At 53.3% G+C, this 17639-nt stretch overlaps 6 protein-coding genes across 6 annotated transcripts; 4 read left to right on the plus strand and 2 right to left on the minus strand.

Moving 5' to 3' along the window:
- Positions 1-95: 95 nt before the first annotated feature.
- On the plus strand, positions 96-1522 carry BD324DRAFT_133351 (hypothetical protein). The gene is made up of 3 exons (XM_022011995.1): positions 96-669; positions 726-1025; positions 1078-1522. Exons 1-3 carry the CDS (start codon positions 200-202, stop codon positions 1256-1258), a joined length of 951 nt encoding a protein of 316 aa, XP_021869019.1. The 5' UTR covers positions 96-199; the 3' UTR covers positions 1259-1522.
- A 1038-nt stretch (positions 1523-2560) lies between these two features.
- Positions 2561-4453, plus strand: BD324DRAFT_133342 (plasma-membrane choline transporter-domain-containing protein). Its single transcript, XM_022011994.1, has 4 exons — positions 2561-2939; positions 2976-3628; positions 3667-4022; positions 4080-4453. Exons 1-4 carry the CDS (start codon positions 2895-2897, stop codon positions 4265-4267), a joined length of 1242 nt encoding a protein of 413 aa, XP_021869020.1. The 5' UTR covers positions 2561-2894; the 3' UTR covers positions 4268-4453.
- A 186-nt stretch (positions 4454-4639) lies between these two features.
- On the minus strand, positions 4640-7172 carry BD324DRAFT_653037 (hypothetical protein; the record flags this gene model as incomplete). The annotated part of the gene is made up of 4 exons (XM_022018593.1): positions 4640-5712; positions 5751-5934; positions 5977-6326; positions 6374-7172. The coding sequence occupies 4 exons, from the start codon at positions 7170-7172 to the stop codon at positions 4640-4642; spliced, it is 2406 nt and encodes an 801-aa protein (XP_021869021.1).
- Positions 7173-7672: 500 nt separating this feature from the next.
- BD324DRAFT_634985 (ATP dependent DNA ligase domain-domain-containing protein) lies at positions 7673-11707 on the plus strand. The gene is made up of 19 exons (XM_022016775.1): positions 7673-8014; positions 8067-8201; positions 8257-8393; positions 8432-8517; positions 8560-8696; positions 8743-8950; positions 8989-9067; positions 9104-9189; positions 9232-9267; positions 9318-9516; positions 9561-10447; positions 10487-10589; positions 10627-10903; positions 10953-11060; positions 11096-11143; positions 11181-11275; positions 11328-11465; positions 11505-11581; positions 11619-11707. The coding sequence occupies exons 1-19, from the start codon at positions 7700-7702 to the stop codon at positions 11633-11635; spliced, it is 3168 nt and encodes a 1055-aa protein (XP_021869022.1). The 5' UTR covers positions 7673-7699; the 3' UTR covers positions 11636-11707.
- Positions 11708-11853: 146 nt separating this feature from the next.
- On the minus strand, positions 11854-14572 carry BD324DRAFT_653039 (hypothetical protein; the record flags this gene model as incomplete). The annotated part of the gene is made up of 2 exons (XM_022018594.1): positions 11854-13860; positions 13913-14572. 2 exons carry the CDS (start codon positions 14570-14572, stop codon positions 11854-11856), a joined length of 2667 nt encoding a protein of 888 aa, XP_021869023.1.
- A 914-nt stretch (positions 14573-15486) lies between these two features.
- On the plus strand, positions 15487-17632 carry BD324DRAFT_604300 (asparagine synthase-domain-containing protein; the record flags this gene model as incomplete). The annotated part of the gene is made up of 10 exons (XM_022013978.1): positions 15487-15747; positions 15799-15914; positions 15963-15984; positions 16035-16142; positions 16413-16552; positions 16605-16673; positions 16718-16907; positions 16961-17026; positions 17073-17188; positions 17239-17632. 10 exons carry the CDS (start codon positions 15487-15489, stop codon positions 17630-17632), a joined length of 1482 nt encoding a protein of 493 aa, XP_021869024.1.
- Between the last annotated feature and the right edge of the window lie 7 nt (positions 17633-17639).

The following is a 17639-nucleotide window of genomic DNA, read 5'->3' on the forward strand; positions in this document are numbered from 1 at the left end:
ATTGAATCTAAAGAAACGTCACCGGGACCCCCGTCGTTCCCCCCCCCCCCCCCCCCCCCCCCGGGATGCCAAATCCAAATTTTCCGAAAGAGGAAGAAAAATTCATTGACTGCTGCCGCTGCCGCTGCTTGCTATACCTGTCGCCGTCGACGAGCTACCAAACAACGTACAAGCTAGGTCTTGTTAGCTCACGGTGTTGATGACCACTGCCTCGGCCAGATCGAGTCAGACACTGATGCCACGATGGCTCGGTGATTTCTATTCTAGATTTCCCTTGGTGCTGCTCGAGCCAGAAGACAATGTGACATCTTTACGGGAACACGACAATCCAAGGGAAGCAGAGTACAGTCTCTGGGTGAGCCGTCAGACCTCCTCAAGAACGTCATGTCGCTGGTTGACTGATATCTCACATCAGATCCATTCGCCCTTGTCAACGTCACGTACCTCGCCTTGGGCTTCATCCGATCCTCGAAGCCTCCGTTTTCAACTCTTGTTCTTGCTGGAGAGCCGGGCTCCACTAGTCGGGTTCATCCCGTTCGCGCGCGACGATAACGCGCCTGGAGGTGAATTGCCCTGTCTCGAACTGAGAGCAGAGGGGAAGCTGGTCAGCTCGCAGGATCTGCGTTCTTGGTTCGATGGTCGCTTCCAGGACAGGGAAGGCGAAAAAGCGTATGTCCATGCACAGAAGCAAACTCCCCCTCTCTCAAGCTGACAAAGACCCCCAGCCTCCAGGGTATGCCGGATCAGACGACTTATGACAAGGCTGTCGCCGTTGCTACACTCGTGCTAGATCGTGTATACCCGGCGTTCCTGGCTTCACAACCCAAACCCAGCTCAGTATCCTCCTTTCACCTACATTTCCCCTTTGCTCCGCCGCTCGCTTCTGGACTTGTCACGCCCTTGCCGTCGTCTCTGACAGGAGACGTCCGCCAAGTAGATATCGTGTCTGTCATCGCAAACGGCGCGTCTGCCTTGAATGCCCTGGACGAGATACTCTCAGCTGACCAATGGGCTCTGGGAGCTCGGTGAGATTAAGTCTCTCGCTAGTGAACACTTGACTGATCCGTCTCCTCACAGGTCTCCAACTCCTCTCGATTCGCTCCTCACATCGAACCTGCACGTCATTTATGACCTCCCTAGGGATTCGAAATTGCGCTTGAAGATGGACTCTAGTCGCAACCTGTCGGCCTATGTATCTCATGTGATGGCTCGAGCCGACAGTCGACTGTCTGCGACTTCTTTGAGACGGGCAAGATAAGTATCACATCGAGTCCGACATACACTGGCACCGACACACGACTATCATCACTGCTCGAGACCAGGCTGGCAAGGGCCGGCGTGCCACTCCCGCCAACTATGACCTCGATGCTGCAGCTTGGCTGCTCCCATGTCGCGAGAGAGGGCCTCTAGCGGAGCTTGAAGCGTAGAGACTGTCATGTTGTCCTTTAGATGGCGCTCGTCTGTGCATATATCCTGAAGATGAACCGTTGCCTAAGCTTGGGAGGACACGTGGATTTTTGCTTCCGTCTGTTTTGGCCAAAAGCAGTCATTGGCCACCCAGATCATCAAGAGGCCGGGTCATCGAGTCTCTCCTCCTCCGTCTCTGTCTTCCAGATCACATCTTCAGCATCACGGGCACAGCGTTACGTCGAGAACGCGGAGGTAACCGGAGACGTTCCCGCAATCAATATCAGCCGGTTCGCCAGCGATCACCGGCCTCTCGAACACAGAGAATCTGCCTCATCCCCTTTGTGTCCAATCTAACGCCAATACGAGTCGAGACACCTGGATGAAGACATCGTCAATCATTCTCTCAACCGCCTCGCATGCTTGACTCACGCCAATACTTATAAGGTCTGCGATTCCGTATACCGGTGTAGAGTGTCACTATGACGGAGCAGCGAGTTCAGACCAATGGCGGGCCATCTGCCTTCTCGACATATGCCAGTCGCTTTCTAAGCGGCAAGGCTGCGTCGAGATCGAGCGATAACGCAGATAGTCAAGTGAGTGACACCGTGGATGATCAACGAACCATCCGCGAAGCTTACATTGGCCTCTGAACAGATCTTCAGACCGTCCTCACCATCTTCACCAACCCACGATCCATTCCTGCACTCCCCCACGGCATCCTTATCACACCCCCACCTTAGAGGATCTTCACGGTCACCTTCTCCCAGCCGAACTCCACCCTTCCCCGGCCCTGGCATAGCGGGGATACCCAGCATAGCTGATGCCGATGCCGATGCCCTAGGTAGCGGGATCGGCGTCAGCCGGTTATTCGCACAACCATCTTCGGCATCCTCATCTCGTATGAACAGGTCGAAACGGAGGATCAAAACCTCAATCCCAAATCCTTACGCCCCTTCCTCTGAAGATGAAGAAGACGATCAGGAGGCTGATCTCGACGAGGTTGCCGTCGTTCGAAGGAGCCTCATGCAGCAGCAAAAGAAGAAGAGCGTGGATACCTCAGAACGGGCGAAAAAAGGCTGGCTTGCCCATCAGAGTGTATTCCCGCCTTCATCGTCTTCCTCCAGCGAAGATGAGAGCGACAAGGCTACGGAGCCAGATTCTGATTCTGACAGTCCATCTGGGATGATGGGCATATCCCAGTACCAGAAGAGGCAACCTCGGCGACACTCCTTAACAGAGTCTGAGCCGCTTCCGAACCCAATCGAGTCTGCGCTTGATGAGCCGTTGCTTGGTCCAGACGAGCTTGAGCAGCGTCGCGGAACGCGAGCGACAGTTCCGATACGCCTGCAAGTATATCACGGGCGCTTTGGGCATTGGCAAGGCGAAGGCCTGAGAAAGTACAAGGGTGAGCCTCCTCGCCATGAAAATGCTCATCCTCTTCGTCTCCAGATTCCGGATTTCTTGCGCTTTGGTTAGCTAGTGTTATGGGAGTCATCCTTGCGCTCCCGTTCCTCTGGGGATCGACAGACGTGAGCGATGTTGAAGCGGACACTGCTGAAGTTCAGCCGTCCCCCGGAGATTCCACTCGGTCTGCCCCTTCCCTGATCCCTTTATTACCTCTACTCCTAGTCCTCCTCCTTCCGACGTTGATAATCCCTCCAGCTTTCCTATTCCTGCTCAGCAAGACTGTTCGGCCAGTCCTCATGGGTACAGCAGTCATCGTACCCTTCTCACTTTTCGTGTGTGGATGGTGGGCAATTGGAGCGAGTTTCGAAAGCTACACCTCCAGAAACAATGATTCAGGAGATCAGTGGTGGGGCACAGTGGGACTGCGTGTATCTGCGGCTCTTCTTTGGATACTTGCGGCCGGTTTCGGTCGACTGGTATGGATCAGGAGGAAACGGCTCGATCGTACGGCTGCCGTTGTCGAGCTATCGACTCAGCTGCTACTGTCGCATCCTCCGCTACTGCTACTCACTCCGCTTCTCCTCGGCTTCTTCGCACTCACATCGATCCCTTTCTTGACGATGCTGGTGAGACTCGGGACCATCGGCTACTGGCGACATCCAAGAGAAAACACTTGGAATTTTCACATCAAGCCATATGCTGGGTGGCTCATATTTCTCGTGACTCTATTGTGGATTTGGACATGGGGAGTCATTCGAGGCATCGGTCGGGTGACGGTGGCAGCCGTCATCGGAGAATGGTACTTCCACCGGTGGGTTTTTCGCTATTTGTCGTGTCTGACCACTTTAGGGACGACTCGACCCATGCCGATCCCCTCGAAACGACGACAGCAGCCCTTCATCGTGCCACAGGCACATCTCTTGGTAGCATATGTCTTGGAGCAGGCATCATTGCTGTCGTGAGGACGGTCGGTCGTTCCGCTGCGCATCTCAAGCGGGTGTGTTCTCCCCGCGCGAATATTCTGCCATCCCCACGGGGTTTCTTGTCTCGTCTCAACCCGCTCTTTTCCGTGATTGCCAGTGTCCTAGATCAACTCAATGGGTACGCACTGGTGTATGTCGGGATCACGGGGGAAGCTTTTTGGCCCAGTGCGCGACGCGCTGTCGGTCTGGCTGGGAAGCGGAAAGGCGGCCATCTGTTGGACTGTGAGTAACTCGTGAAATACCGTATAAGAAATCGGTCCTCACAATGAAAATCTGTAGATACCCTTATCAAACTCCTTTTGACACTGAGCTCCACTGCGTTGGGCGTCTTTACCGGAATGGCAGGCTATCTCTATATGGCTCACTCTCTTGGCCAGCCCGGGTATGCCCCAGTCGCTGCGTTGCTATGTGGAGGAGTGCCGTTCCTCGCTGTCAGAGCTGGTGCAGCGGTTCTGGGTGATGCGTGAGTAAATTGCCTCCATGACGAGTCCTCTGACCAAGTCTCAGAGCCGATACGCTCTTCATCTGTCATCAAATGGATCGCGAGCTGGGCGGCGACCATTGCGACAGAGCTAAGGAAGCGGTGCGTATGAAGATGCCCTTGGACGATGGCTGACACTCGACCAGTTCCTCGGCGATCCTCATGCAACTGGTCACCAGAGTGTCTAGATTGTTCAGCATGTATTTGTTTCAATTCATGCAAATTTAATTCACTCAGGACAGCAACTACAAGTTTTTGGTCGGTAGGCACTGCACATCGCACCAACCCATTTCATCCCGTCCTCTCTTTTACCCTGCCAAGCCAAGCTAGCGATCCATCTGCCGCTTCTCTGCAACTATCAATCGAATCTTGAGTATTGACTGTCGGCACTCAGCAGGGTCCCACTTCTGACCCTTCTGGACGTGGCATTGACCGTCTCCTTCAGCTTTGACAGCGATGTGGACCTCGCACGGCTCAAAGATCCCATCGAGCTTGAGGAGATAGTGGCAGCTCGGCGCCTGCTCACGGCGGAGCGATATGAGGACGGCGCATGATCGTCGCTGGATGCGGCCTTTGCAATCCCGAAGTCATCTATTCTCGAGGCAGCTCGCGAGGAGAGCAATGCCGTGGAGTCTTCCGTGTCCGAGTCGAGTTCTGCAACTAGTCTCTTCGGCCGACCCGTGTTTGTAGACAGGTGGAAAGGAGATTGGACCTGTTCATCCGACGGCGTACTGATCAATCCCGGCGTGTAGAAAGGTGTAGAAGGTGCGCTGGTATTCACCTGCTCAGCGAGTCCAGGGATGACTGGAAGTGAACTCGACACAGGATTCGGCAACCGATGCGCCGTGGGCTTGGTGAGACACAGCTCGAATGCGTCCTGAAGTCTCCTCCGGCTCCTGTCCCGCCAAACCCACTGAAGCCGATCTTCGCGAGTCAGCCACGATCTTTGCGGCGCCAGCGCTGTCGCAGGATCTCTCAATCGAACGGGATTTCTGGAACTGGGCTTGTGACGGGATCCGGCAAACGTTCGCGACGAGGACACCAGGAGGCCAAGAGCTGAGATGAGGATTACAGCCAATCGGAGAGCGACGTATCCTTCAAAAGCCAATATCACACCTATAGCGTAACGTGTCAGTTGCCCATCGTCCCGGCCGAAGAAATGTGGATCTTTCGAAGGTGGGTTGGGCTCATCGCTGTGCCAGAATGTGAGTAGCAAGACAATGCCAATGCCCGATCGGGGCAACAATGGCATGAGACCTGGAGCTAGTTGAAGAAGGCTATGACAACTTTCGGGGAAAATGTCGGCGGCGTGAGCTGTGCCCAGCGGCGAAAGTCGAATGTGCAATAGAAAGGCGAAATGGTGGAAAGAGTAGAGTGAGAGGTGAACGCTAGCGGGCAGAGAGAAGTAGATTGGCTCCATTGCGGGTCGCGCTACCACTATCAGGTCGGCTAAGGAGCTTTGCACTCACATTGTCGCCACCTCCTGCTGAACTCGTAATACACTTCCCACACGAGCCATACGCCGACGGTCGAAAAACCCCAACATACAGCATATGCTGATGCTGCAAATGCCCAACGTCTACTTGAGTCTCCATCTTCACCCGAGTGGATCACGCATTGGACGAGCATATACATGATGTTGACATCGAAGAACTGGAGGAAGTGAGCGGATGTAGACCTTCATTATCTACTCACCATTCCAGCCAAGGAATTGGCTGTCCAGGCAAAGAGCATCACAAGCCAGATAAGCCTTTGCCTTGGACCGCATTTGACAAAAGCCAAATTGAGATCTCGTCGCTTGAAACGAGGGATCTCTACAGCTTGAGCATCTGGAGACATCAACCTGAGGACAAAAGGCCCTGACTTGCCTTCTGGATCTTGTCGCACAACAGACGATGCATTAGCGTATCTGACGGGAGATCTTGAATCTATCGCGGGAGTACCTGGCGCAGGGCGGAGAAGAGAGGACGAGGGTTTTGACACGAGAGGCGTACATCGAGCGCTCCCTTTCGGCGATACCAATGAGGTGTTTGAGGCGAATCGGGCTGTGCCGAATGAGTATCAGTACGCAACGATGCACTTCCTCACTGACCTATGAAGCTCTTTGCACCGACCATTCCCCTCCGAGGATTAGGCTTTCTCTCAGAGCTCATCGACACCGGTTCCAATCTTCCCTTGCCCTTTCCATTCTTGCCCAGACTCTCATCTCCAACTTTGTTCATCATCATATGCACCATGGCGAACGGATGAAGTGCATCTTCACGAGTCTCAGATGGTTGTATGGTCTCTTGCTTCTCCTCGTCTGATCCATTTGAGCGACTGCTTTCGAGTTTGGAATTGAAGGGCTCTTCTGCTACTTCGACTACTGGAGGAGGGGGGATCGCCGTCAAAAAAGGCCGCTGTTGGAGTGAACGTCCTCTTCGGAACCTGTCGAGCCTCGGTATCAAACTAAGATTCTGATGAAGTAGGATGCTCTTGTTCGGGAAGGCCAGATCCAACGCTTCCACAGATGGTGAAAGGGAATCTTGCCGAAAGAGACCCGACTCAGCTGGGAATGGCCCTGGCTGGACAGTGTCAATGTGGACGGCAGGGGCCACCAGTGAGCGGACATCATCCTGGGCAGACAAAGCTATCGAAGCCTCTTTTGCAGTATGGGAAGCTCCGGACATTTCCGAGAAGCGACGACTGGCTGCTCGAATATGAGAAAGGATGGATCGGCGAGGTGAGCGAGGAGGTCGAGGTGGTAGTGGTGGAGGAGGTTCGGAATAAGAAGGGGCAAGAGGGGCCAACTTGTATGGATCAGGATGGCTCGTGGGTGCATGGAAGGGATCATAGGAGGACAGTGGTGTCTGGGGAGGCGTTTCGAAGGACAAGAGTGGTCGGTCCGACATGACTGCTTATTGTGTCAAGGCGGGAGGTTGAACGAAATTATCTACGCAGAGCTCATTGTCCGAGAAGTGAGATGATGGAGGAGCGAGTAGTTGAGCAGTTTCAACGATGATGTACTCTCTTATACTCACATGGGCTTGAGATCTCTAGAGCTTTTGCGGTGTCAAGATTACTCGAACAGTGTTGTCAAGCAACTAGCCTGTCAACGGGGGTTGCACAATATCCTTCTTCGCTACCTGAAGCTGTGATGTGTTCCTGTCGCCAACCATATCATCAACAGACTCATGAATCGTCGCCGGTGACCATGCATGCATGCTTCACTCGCCATCGACAGCTGGAAGTCTGAGTCTTTCAGGCAGCAAGTAATAAACTTGATTCCTGTTCACCTCGTTCGAAGATCCATGAAACACACTCATATCGGACACAGATTACGTAACATCTATCCATTGACGTCAACCGTCTCGTACCCCTATGCAGTTTTGAATACTCAGTTCAATTTCAACCTCTTGTAATGTCTTGACCATCCATCATGCCTCGTCCTCAATCGGAACATCAGGCATGGCACAGGGGTCAAAAGACTTCAGAGTATCAAGGCGATGGAGGGGAAGAAGATGAGGAGTCATATCGACCGCCGCCGCTGGCACCTTCGGCTACACTCGAGAGACCGCCTGATTGTATCAATCGAAACCCCACTCCGGCTTTCTCCTTGTTATGCACCGTCATGGATCGACTGAGAACTGAGGAACCGAGTAGAAGGAGGGATACACTTAGTCGCTTCATGTCCATATGGAGAGCCAAAGTGGGCAATGATCTGTATCCATTGATCAGACTCTTGTTACCCGACGTGAGAGCTTTGAAACAGGTGCGAGGTATGTGAACTGATTCAGCTATTGCAGAGAGACCGCGAACGTCCCGTGTACAATCTGAAGGAAGCGATGTTGGCGAAGTGCTACATCGAAGTGCTTGGCGTCGACAAGCACAGCGAGACAGCTCAACGCTTGATCAAGTGGAAGCAGCCCGTTGACGGACAGGTAGGTGTGGGACATCGTCAATCCGCTCGCTATTTGCGCTAAGACCAGAGGCTAGGCAGAGTCTTACTCCGGAGATTTTGCGAGGGTCTGTTATCACGAGATCGCAGCCCGATCGACTGTCGAAGAGGGGCAATTGACGATAGACGCTGTGAACGCCTTGTTGGACAAACTTGCAGCCGGCCGGTTGAAACAGTGAGCAATAGTCGACTCGTGAGTTGATTTGGCCGCAGACAAGAATATGTCCCAGTTCTCCGTAAGATCAATCAACAATGCACCCCCGTAGAGCAGGAATGGATCATACGAATCATTTTGAAAGGTCGGCTGATCAGTATCCGAGAGACCTGGCTGACACTGTCAGATCTGCGAATATCCATAAGGGAGAAAGGAGTCTTCTCTTGCTTTCATCCAGATGCAGGGGACCTGTTCAACGTCTGTTCTGACCTCAAACGCGTGTGTTGGACGTTGTACCGCCCAGATATCAGGCTTGAAAAGCATGTGAGCCCGGTGCAGCTCTTCCTCCCCTTGTGCTGACTATAGAAAGCAAACCAACATTGAGCTCTTCCGATGCTTTCTTCCCCAGCTATGCTACCGCTCACCGTCATCATCGCACGAAGCCATCTCGAAACTCGTGGGTGCTCCGCATAAGGAATTCATTATGGAGGAGAAGCTCGACGGGGAGCGCATACAACTGCACATGCGAAATTCCGGGGCTCAGTGGTTCTATTGCTCCAGAAAAGCCAAGGATTACAGTATGGCTCGTCACCATCCTCAGCTGACACTCTACCAGCATATCTGTACGGAGCGCATGCTGGCGAAGGGAGTCTGACTCAATATATTGCTGAATGCTTCGACGAGAACATCCGCAAGTGAGCACTTACACCTGCTGCCCTGCTCACGAATAGCATCATCCTCGACGGGGAAATGCTGGTCTGGGATCCTGTTCTGGAGAAATATCTGGCCTTTGGAACTCTGAAGACTGCAGCTTCCGGTGAGTGAGAGATAGGCCATTCTCAGCTGACCGTTTCCTTAGACAAACGAAATGATGAAGACGCTCCGCGGCCTTGTTGTGAGCTTCATCTCCAGGATGCCGCTGCGGTTCTTGATATGCTCTCCCAGTCAAAGTCTTCGATATTCTATATCTCAACGACAAATGCTTGACATCGAAGCGTTTATCGGAAAGGAAACGACTACTACACTCGGGGCGTATCTTCAAAAACATTGAGCAATTTAAAGGTCGCATTGAATTTGCTGAGGAAAGACGCGGAAAGAACGGTAAAGACATCCGAGAAATGTTAGAGAGGATATTAGAGACCAAGTGAGCCTGAAGGTCCCACACAGTCTAGTCACTTACTGGAGTAGAGGCGAAGGATTGGTAGTGAAGAATATTGACAGCGTCTACCGGACGAATTCTCGAGATTCCGACTGGGTCAAGGTCAAGCCGGAATATTCTGACCAGATGGGGGAGAACCTCGATCTCCTAGTCTTAGGAGGATGGTGGGGCAAAGGTGGTCGAACTGGTAAAATCTCCAGTTTGTTGTGCGGATTGCGAAATCAGACGGAAGACGATGGAGTATCACCTTTTCCCGAGTTCACGACTTTTGTCAAAATCGGGTCTGGGATGAGCTACGAGGACTACCAGTGGATCTTGACGAAGCATAAAGATCACTGGAAGCCGTTCAGTCGAGACAAAATCCCACCATGGCTCCACCTTGGACCGTCTGGTCTGGATGACAAGCCTGATGTCTATATTGAACCGCCGAACTCTTTCGTGGTTGAGGTCAAGGCTTCGGAAATCGTACCCGCGGCCGGCAACTTTGGTGTCAACTACACAATGCGATTCCCCCGATGCCGCTTCATCTACTGGGACAAAGCCAGTCGAGATGCAGGACACGATGACGCTCAGGATCGAGACATGTGGAATTGCCTGAGTGTCGATGAGTTCATGACACTGTTGAACGCGCCATCCAAACGCTATGCGGACGACGAAGCAGGTTCGACGAGGCGGAAGAAGCGCAAAGTGGCCCCAAAGAAGAAGGTCGAACTCATCAAAAGTGCCCGCGGACAGAGACTGGAGGAGAGCTCGGGACAGAGCCGGATCTTCCGTGGCTTGACGTTTTACATCATCAAGGGCACTGCACAGCATTCCAAACAGGAACTCGAAACACTCGTTCACGATCACGGCGGAGACTTCTCGCAGGCTCAGCTAGCTGACAACTCTGCGTACGTGATCGCACCAGACGATAAGGGTGAGTTTGAAGAGCGGATCTCGTTAATCCGATCCCTAGACGTCCGAGTACGAGCTCAGAAAAAGCGAGGCGTGTCGATCATCAAACCTGACTGGATACTCAGGTCTATAGAGAGAAGACGCCCTTTGGCCTTGATTCAGGAGTAGGGCTCGGGAGTGGTCATCGCTCACATCTCACAGTCTGCTCGTTTTTGCCTCTGATGAAGCAAAGGATGACAGAGACTACTTCAAGTCGCTGGACGATCTCAGTGATGATAGACTGGTACGAGACCGCCATGCGAAGATCGGTTCAGAGGACAGAGACGAGAGGGTAGGAGACGATTCCTTCGTCTCAGACAACGAAGCTTCGGGCAAGTCTCGGCAGCAAAGCCAGCTCGAAGCAGAATGGGGCTTGGAAGACGACGACGATCAGTCTGTGCGGAGCCGGCACATGTTTAGGGCGGCTCCAAGTGAAAGCGTGAGTTAGACCAAAGAGCTGCGATCAGTTGGCTGAGATCCGGGCGTAGGCTTCGCCGGCGTCTAGTCGATCACCTTCGCCAGCTCTGGAAGGCGATGCGGATGGGGACGAGACTACAACTCTCTTGCCACTGCGAGATAGCGAAGCCGTACCGCAGGTAAGCAGCTTCTGACAATGGGTACTGAGTATCAGCACGCCTTTGGCAATGACAGTCAAGCCATGGAATATGATGATGAGAAGGTTTGTGTGGCGCGAAGCTCTGCTCATCCTGCTCTAGATCTTCACACACCTCGTCTTCTACGTTGACACACCCGAGAATGCGCGTGCCAATGGGTTGACAGATTCATCTCCACGGCCAGAGGTCTCCTCCAGGTAAGTATTGTTCTCCATTGCTATTCCGGAAGCCTGACTTATGCGTGCGCAGATTGGAGGAGACGAAAGATTTGATCCTTGAGCACGGCGGCAAGGTGACTGGGAACGTGGATGATGTGAAGTTGTCACACATAATCATGGATGATGACGACTCTGTGCGCTACGCTGAGATCTCCCGGAGGACAGCGAAGTACGTCGGGACAAGCTGCAAAGACGCTGACGTAGAAAGACCCAAACGGAAGCATATCGTTCTCCCTTCATGGGTCCACGAATGTCTTGATGAGGAGACTCTGATGAATGAGGACGGTGAGTGCCCTTCCCGGTACTCGACTGAACAGTGCAGGTCATAAGCCGCGATGAGACTCTGCTTTACCCTGTGTCAAACGAATCATTCGTCTTTGTTGTCTGTAGCATATAATGTACATTTGGTCATAACGGCTTGCATCATGTCATCTAGAGAGAGAGACGGCTCGACGTAAGAGAACGGATACAAATACACCATGGATCCTATCGACATTCGTCTGTCCACCAAGAGGAGATGGGTACACAATAGATCGTACAAAAAAGGAGGAGCAAAGTTACAAGTTGAATTCGCGAAGCTTGCGAGCCGACGGAGAAGCGCCGCTATCCAGCAGCATGGCGTATCTTGTCGGACTTGTTGGTGGAACCGGAGATCTTCCGATCTGGGTGGGAGAGCCGCCGTATCCTTTCAGTCTATCGAGGCATCCACCGACTTCCCAAAGAGGTGTCGATAAGAGAGCTGTGACTGATGGGGGAGGTTGAGCCGGACTGCGTCCGCTGAACAGTGGAGTTTTGGAAAGGGATGTGGCGGGTGTGCGAGCAGCCTCGCGAAGCGCGCTCGACCTCGATAAAGGTGTCTTTGGTACAGCGGCATGATGATGATTAGCAGGTGCAGGGGCAGGAGCATCGTCGTCTCCGGCCATGACTCTTGTTCTCATCTTGGTAGCTTTCGGCTGAATGTCAAAGGCCTCGTCCAACTTTGGAGGACTTTGAGGAGACGCGACCGAGGCGTTATCAGCCATATCATCGTGTGTCCACGCTTGCTGCAGAGCTGACGGATGATGCGTCGCTCTTGTGATGGTTGGTGGCATCGGTGATGAGCCAGGGGAGGAGGACGTATTGACTAAGGCCGGTGTCCTGAAATCGCTCGATGTCGCTTTCGAGCTTGAACCCGGTCGCTCTCGTTCAGGCGTGATGAATGTGTCGTCCCATTCGGTGAAGTCCTGCTGTTGGACAAGTATCGGAGCGAGAGCCGCCGGTCTCGGCTCTGACAGTCGAACACGTTTACCAGTCGTAAACACATTCTCCTCGTCTTCGATGGGCGGAGGAGCTACTCGCTTGTCCACTCTTGGCTTTTCGAACACGGGCGGCGGCGGTACCATGACACTCGCTGAGCCACTGGGCATCGGCTCCTGAGCATGTTGATGATGTTGATCCGGCTCCATGGGCAAAAAGTCACCGTCATCCTCATCCTGGGTACCGTGAAGCATGTGAACAGCTGGTAGTTCTTGACTGACCATTTGAGGCGTCACCTGTGCTAGAGGTAGATAGAGACCTGATGAGTGGCCGGTGGGTTGAGACATCATGACGGATCCATCATACTCATTGTCCATACTTGTGCCAGATCCGGTGCGGACCATATCCACTCCATCCTCGTCATCCCTCGAAGGAAGCTTTCGGGCCTTCTTGCCCTTTTTGGGCACGTACACCCTACCCTCTCGAGCGGCCTTTTCTATCGCATCCTTCTCCTTCGCCCGTTCATGTAGTGTCTGCCGACAGACTCCGTGGTGAGGATGCGAAGCAGGAAAGTTCTTGATAAACTTGTTTTCCTCAGGCCAATGGCATTTTTCGTCTTCGTGGATGATCCAGATACCACCCTTGCCTGGTGGGAACTTCTCCGTACGAGGAATCGTCTCAAACATCTTGTGGATCGAGAGATTGTGTCTAACAGAATTACGCCAGGCACCGTCGCCAGTCTTGAAATAAGGATAGGCAGTCTCCACGTATCGATAAATGTGTTCTAGGGATAATCCACCAGCGCTGGATTTGAGGATGGCTTGGCCGATGATGCAGGCGAATGATGGGCCGGGTCGCTCCATGGATCTGGGGCCAGGGGGCACACCTTCAACGCCTGGGTCCTCAGCGACTTTGGCGAATTTTGCACTCGTTCGACCTCCAATGACCTTGGATTGCGGACGCTGAGGCCGAGACATACCCACAGCCTGGCGGGTGACTGAACCTTCTCGTTGTGAGTTGGTGGATCTGTCGTTGAGCTGCATCTTTTGCAGTGCTCGGGAAGCCGAGGGGCCACGGGTCGGTGAATCGTTCTCTTCGTCGCTAGCTATGGGTTCCGCACTCTCGCTGCTGTCGGCAGTGGTCGCAGAAGATACAGTGATAGAAGAGGATGTCCCAGACGAATGAATGGCTGGAGCGTATGTATGCTTTTGATTCTGAGGCGTGATCATCGAGTTGTCCGGGGGCACGACCGCGAAGCGTTGGAGCTGAGGAGGTGCTGGACCGAGAGCACGTGCTGGGGATATACCCTGAGTTGGGGCAAAGAATTGCTGTAGCATGTCAGATAATGATGTACAAAAAGGAGACAGAGGTAGTGCTCACAGAAGGGTCTTGGACGAATTGGACGTGGTGATGAACTGCGTGCTGATCGTGCGGGATGCCGAGTGAGCTTGAAGCCCGTTTAACGGGCGAGCCTGGGACTGGATCAAAAAGATCGCCAGCCATCATGTGAGGACTCGCGGAACGAGCCGAAGTCATCTGCAACGAGGCTTGTCTATGAAGGGTCGGGGGACGTGGCGGCACTGCCAATGTATGACCACGTTGCATGACTGGCCTTGTCGATCCAGATGCAGAGCCAGTGCGATGACGCGGTGGAGGAAAGTGCATGGCGTGCTCTGGATGATGCACGAGTGGTAAAGAGTGATTTCGTTGTAATTCGGCCCCGTGATATCGTGTCGCGTCCAGATGGTCAATCATGGGTGAGACATTCACCTGCATGGGAACCATGGGTTGCATGCCGTAGGGTGACGTGCCGTCATCTGGCAGGAAGGGAGAAGGTCCGCAATCAGGTGGATATTGAGTATAGTGATGAGGGTTCAGACTTCGATCTGACATGGTCATAGTCATGCCATTGGGTCCAATGTGGTGAGTCGCGGGTGTCATCATCGCGTGTGCGGAAGGATCGTATAGACTTGGGTCGATCTGCGACGCGTAGAATTGTTGAGCATAGGGCTCCATCTGCATCATGACCACGTCAGTCATGCTGTGGACGGTGGGTGAAAGGGGGATGGATGGGCGCCGACGGTCTCGCTGCTGACAAATGAGGATGGACGGGGTCGAGCAGGTGGGGGGAGAGATTATGACGGCGCGGGTCTAGTAGACTCGCTGTCTATCGCAATCTAGCGATGCTGTGTCGCGCGCGATCTCCTCGCTGAGGATAGATGAGAGTGGTGGATATGAGAGAGTGTACGAGTCAATGGTATGAGGTATGGGTTTGAGATTGACAAAAGGTTGAATGTAAAATTGAGAGACAGATGATAGAGAGTGAAAGAGAGAGAGGAGCGGAATCAGACACGCGCCGAGTATAGAGAGTGGAGCGAGTGTGAGAGAGTCTAGATGGAGCAGCAGCTCTACGATGTGACGCGTCTCGTAATATGAAGTGGGACTGTCGGATGAACTCATGTCACATTTTGGAGAGGCGTGAATGAAGAGAGCGAGGAAGGGGGGGAAGCGAGAGAGGAAAAGGGCCCAGGAAAAATTTCAGAGACAAATGACTCTTCTACAAATGTCACTCCTCCTTCACTCACCTGGTATGTGACTCTCTTGACTCTCGACTTGGGACAGATGGCAGGATGCACAGCCTGTGTATTCAAATGACCGCGAGATGAGCGAGTGTTGGGATGGATGGATGGAGTGGATGGATGAAGTGAGACGCGACTGGATGGAAAGTGGCGAATTTTTATTTTTTTTAAATCGTTTTTTTGGAGACGCGCGGCGCAAAAAAGAAAAAGAAAAGATTCGCGTCGATGGGTCACGGTGACGTAATAGAATCATTTAGGTGCGCACTAAAAAGATAGGCAACCAGCGTCACGTGGCCGGCTGTCACGGTGCATTCCCCCTATGATCTCCCAGTCCCTCAATAATCGCAGAGAGTCCCGTACCCCAGACCAAGGTCTATGTGTGGCATCAGCCTCTCGCTCAGACTGGTGCCTCATCACAGCTCGTCATCAGTGCAGGATCATCTCTCAAAATCGCTGGAAGCACCCATCAAGGCTCGTGGGCCAGACTCATACCAGACATTCCAGACCCGCATTCCGCTCGATTCCCAATGGGATGTCGAATTGACACTCAGCGTCAGCGTCCTCAGTCTTCGCGGGACAGGGACGGTACGTCAGCCTGTGGTTACCCATAGAGGCGTCCTGGCGTGGAATGGGCAGGTATGCGGTCAATCTGGGCAGATTCCTGACGCCGCTGAAACCTCATGCTAGATCTTCCAAGGCGTCCATGTCGGCAAAGAGGACAATGATACCGCCAAATTGGCGGAATTGATCGACTCGACAGACGTTGACGATCCTCGAGCACTACTGCCACACATAGAGGGCCCGTGAGTTGGTCACATGTGAGCAGAGCGACCCTGATGCGCTCGCTCTAGATACGCCTTTGTATTCTTCGATGTGAGGTTCCTCGACCTCAACCAGTTTCCCCTTCCTGACACCGTCCTCAGACCAAAACCCAGACGCTCTTCTTCCAAGTGGATCCCTTGTCCCGTCGATCGCTCCTGATACACCCTATCGACCACAATGCTCCAATGCAGACGTTCATGCTGTCCTCTGTACAGTCCCACTGGGGCAAGCAGAATGATATTCACATGCAGGTCCTTCAGGGCGGGCAGGGCGGTCTGGTGAGACTGCGAGATATCGCAGTCACGAGCGGGCATGGCAGCAATGTGAATTCATCACGGTTATCACTCTTGAGCTCATTCGCTGCGTCAGATGATGGACCTGTCAAAGGCGCTTACACTACAAGACATTCATAGCCTGTGCCCCACTGGATTCGTCAGTCGAGCGCCGTGGAAAACCAGCCAGCTAATCGTGCTCCATAGACCCGGGTAGAATCCCTATCGAGACTCCAAGATGATCCGAGAGTCTCTGACGACAATGAATCCCACGTCGCCGACTTTTTGCAACGATTGGCTTCCAGCGTGAGACGGCGGATAGAGAATATCCCAAACCCACGTTCAGGGTGAGGCCCCCTCCAATGGACCTCGTGTGTTTCCGCTCAAGGCGATACACAGTGACGCTCGAGTAGCTGTTCTGTTCTCTGGTGGCGTGGATTGCTCCCTGCTGGCTGCGTTGATACATCGGTGAGCAGGCGGATCTGGCAAGACACATGCTGACCCCGATCAAGCTTTATTCCCGCAGACGAGCCTATCGACCTTCTCAATGTCGCGTTTGCGCAGTTGCCAGATGCTAAATCTGTGGATCTGCCACGCTTTGACGTACCTGATCGTCTCTCTGGCAGGCAGAGTCTGGGCGAGTTGCGAGCGGCCTGTCCTCGCAGGCAATGGCGTTTCGTCGAGATCAATGTTTCACAGAAGGTGAGTCTGGTCGCATCGCCTCTTCTTAGTGCTGAAAGGAGGTCCATCCTCAGGAGTGTGAGGAGCATCGTTCGGCCGTCATGGATTTGATGTATCCAAACGCGACCGAGATGGACCTAGTGAGCATACTTATTGCTCTAAAACGGCCCAAGCTCATGATTGCAGTCGCTTGCGTACCCGCTTTACTTTGCATCGCGAGGACAGGGGCATGCTCAGGCTGAGGCATATGAGCCATACTCCACAGCCGCGAAGGTGTACATCTCTGGACTGGGGGCAGACGAGTGAGTCAAGGTGTATGGACGTGAAGTACATCCCTTAATCCTCCTTTCAGACAGCTCGCAGGTTACGCGAGACATCGGGGGGCATTTCAACGAGACGGTATCGGCGGTCTCCTTGATGAACTACAGAAGGATCTCGATCGTTTACCGACACGCAACCTAGCTCGAGACGATAGGCTCATCTCGTCACACGGTCGAGAATCTCGGTACCCCTATCTGGATCTCTCGTTCGTCACATATTTATCCTCCCTCCCGCTGAGTATCAAGTGCGATCTCTCCCGCGAAGGAGGCGACAAGGCGTTGTTGAGAGCAGCAGCGGCCAAATGTGGTCTGACAGAGACGAGCCAGCGAATCAAAAGGGCCATGCAATTTGGTACCAGGAGTGCCAAGATGAGTGGTCAGGACAAGCCGAGAGCGAAGCGAGGTCAACAGTTGGCGAACGAGTGATGTTCAG

Source organism: Kockovaella imperatae, assembly GCF_002102565.1.
Source record: "Kockovaella imperatae strain NRRL Y-17943 chromosome Unknown BD324scaffold_13, whole genome shotgun sequence".
Lineage (NCBI taxonomy): Eukaryota > Fungi > Basidiomycota > Tremellomycetes > Tremellales > Cuniculitremaceae > Kockovaella > Kockovaella imperatae.

Bases quoted from the DNA above. Each gene is read 5' to 3' on its own strand.
- BD324DRAFT_133342 (XM_022011994.1), top strand. From the start codon at position 2,895: ATGGGAGTCATCCTTGCGCTCCCGTTCCTCTGGGGATCGACAGAC. The intron at 2,940-2,975 runs GTGAGCGATGTT...GCTGAAGTTCAG, and splicing joins TCCTCTGGGGATCGACAGAC to CCGTCCCCCGGAGATTCCAC. The intron at 4,023-4,079 runs GTGAGTAACTCG...GAAAATCTGTAG, and splicing joins AGGCGGCCATCTGTTGGACT to ATACCCTTATCAAACTCCTT.
- BD324DRAFT_634985 (XM_022016775.1), top strand. From the start codon at position 7,700: ATGCCTCGTCCTCAATCGGAACATCAGGCATGGCACAGGGGTCAAAAG. The intron at 8,697-8,742 runs GTGAGCCCGGTG...GACTATAGAAAG, and splicing joins ATATCAGGCTTGAAAAGCAT to CAAACCAACATTGAGCTCTT. The intron at 11,276-11,327 runs GTAAGTATTGTT...ATGCGTGCGCAG, and splicing joins CGGCCAGAGGTCTCCTCCAG to ATTGGAGGAGACGAAAGATT.
- BD324DRAFT_133351 (XM_022011995.1), top strand. From the start codon at position 200: ATGACCACTGCCTCGGCCAGATCGAGTCAGACACTGATGCCACGATGG. The intron at 670-725 runs GTATGTCCATGC...AAAGACCCCCAG, and splicing joins GACAGGGAAGGCGAAAAAGC to CCTCCAGGGTATGCCGGATC. The intron at 1,026-1,077 runs GTGAGATTAAGT...GTCTCCTCACAG, and splicing joins CAATGGGCTCTGGGAGCTCG to GTCTCCAACTCCTCTCGATT.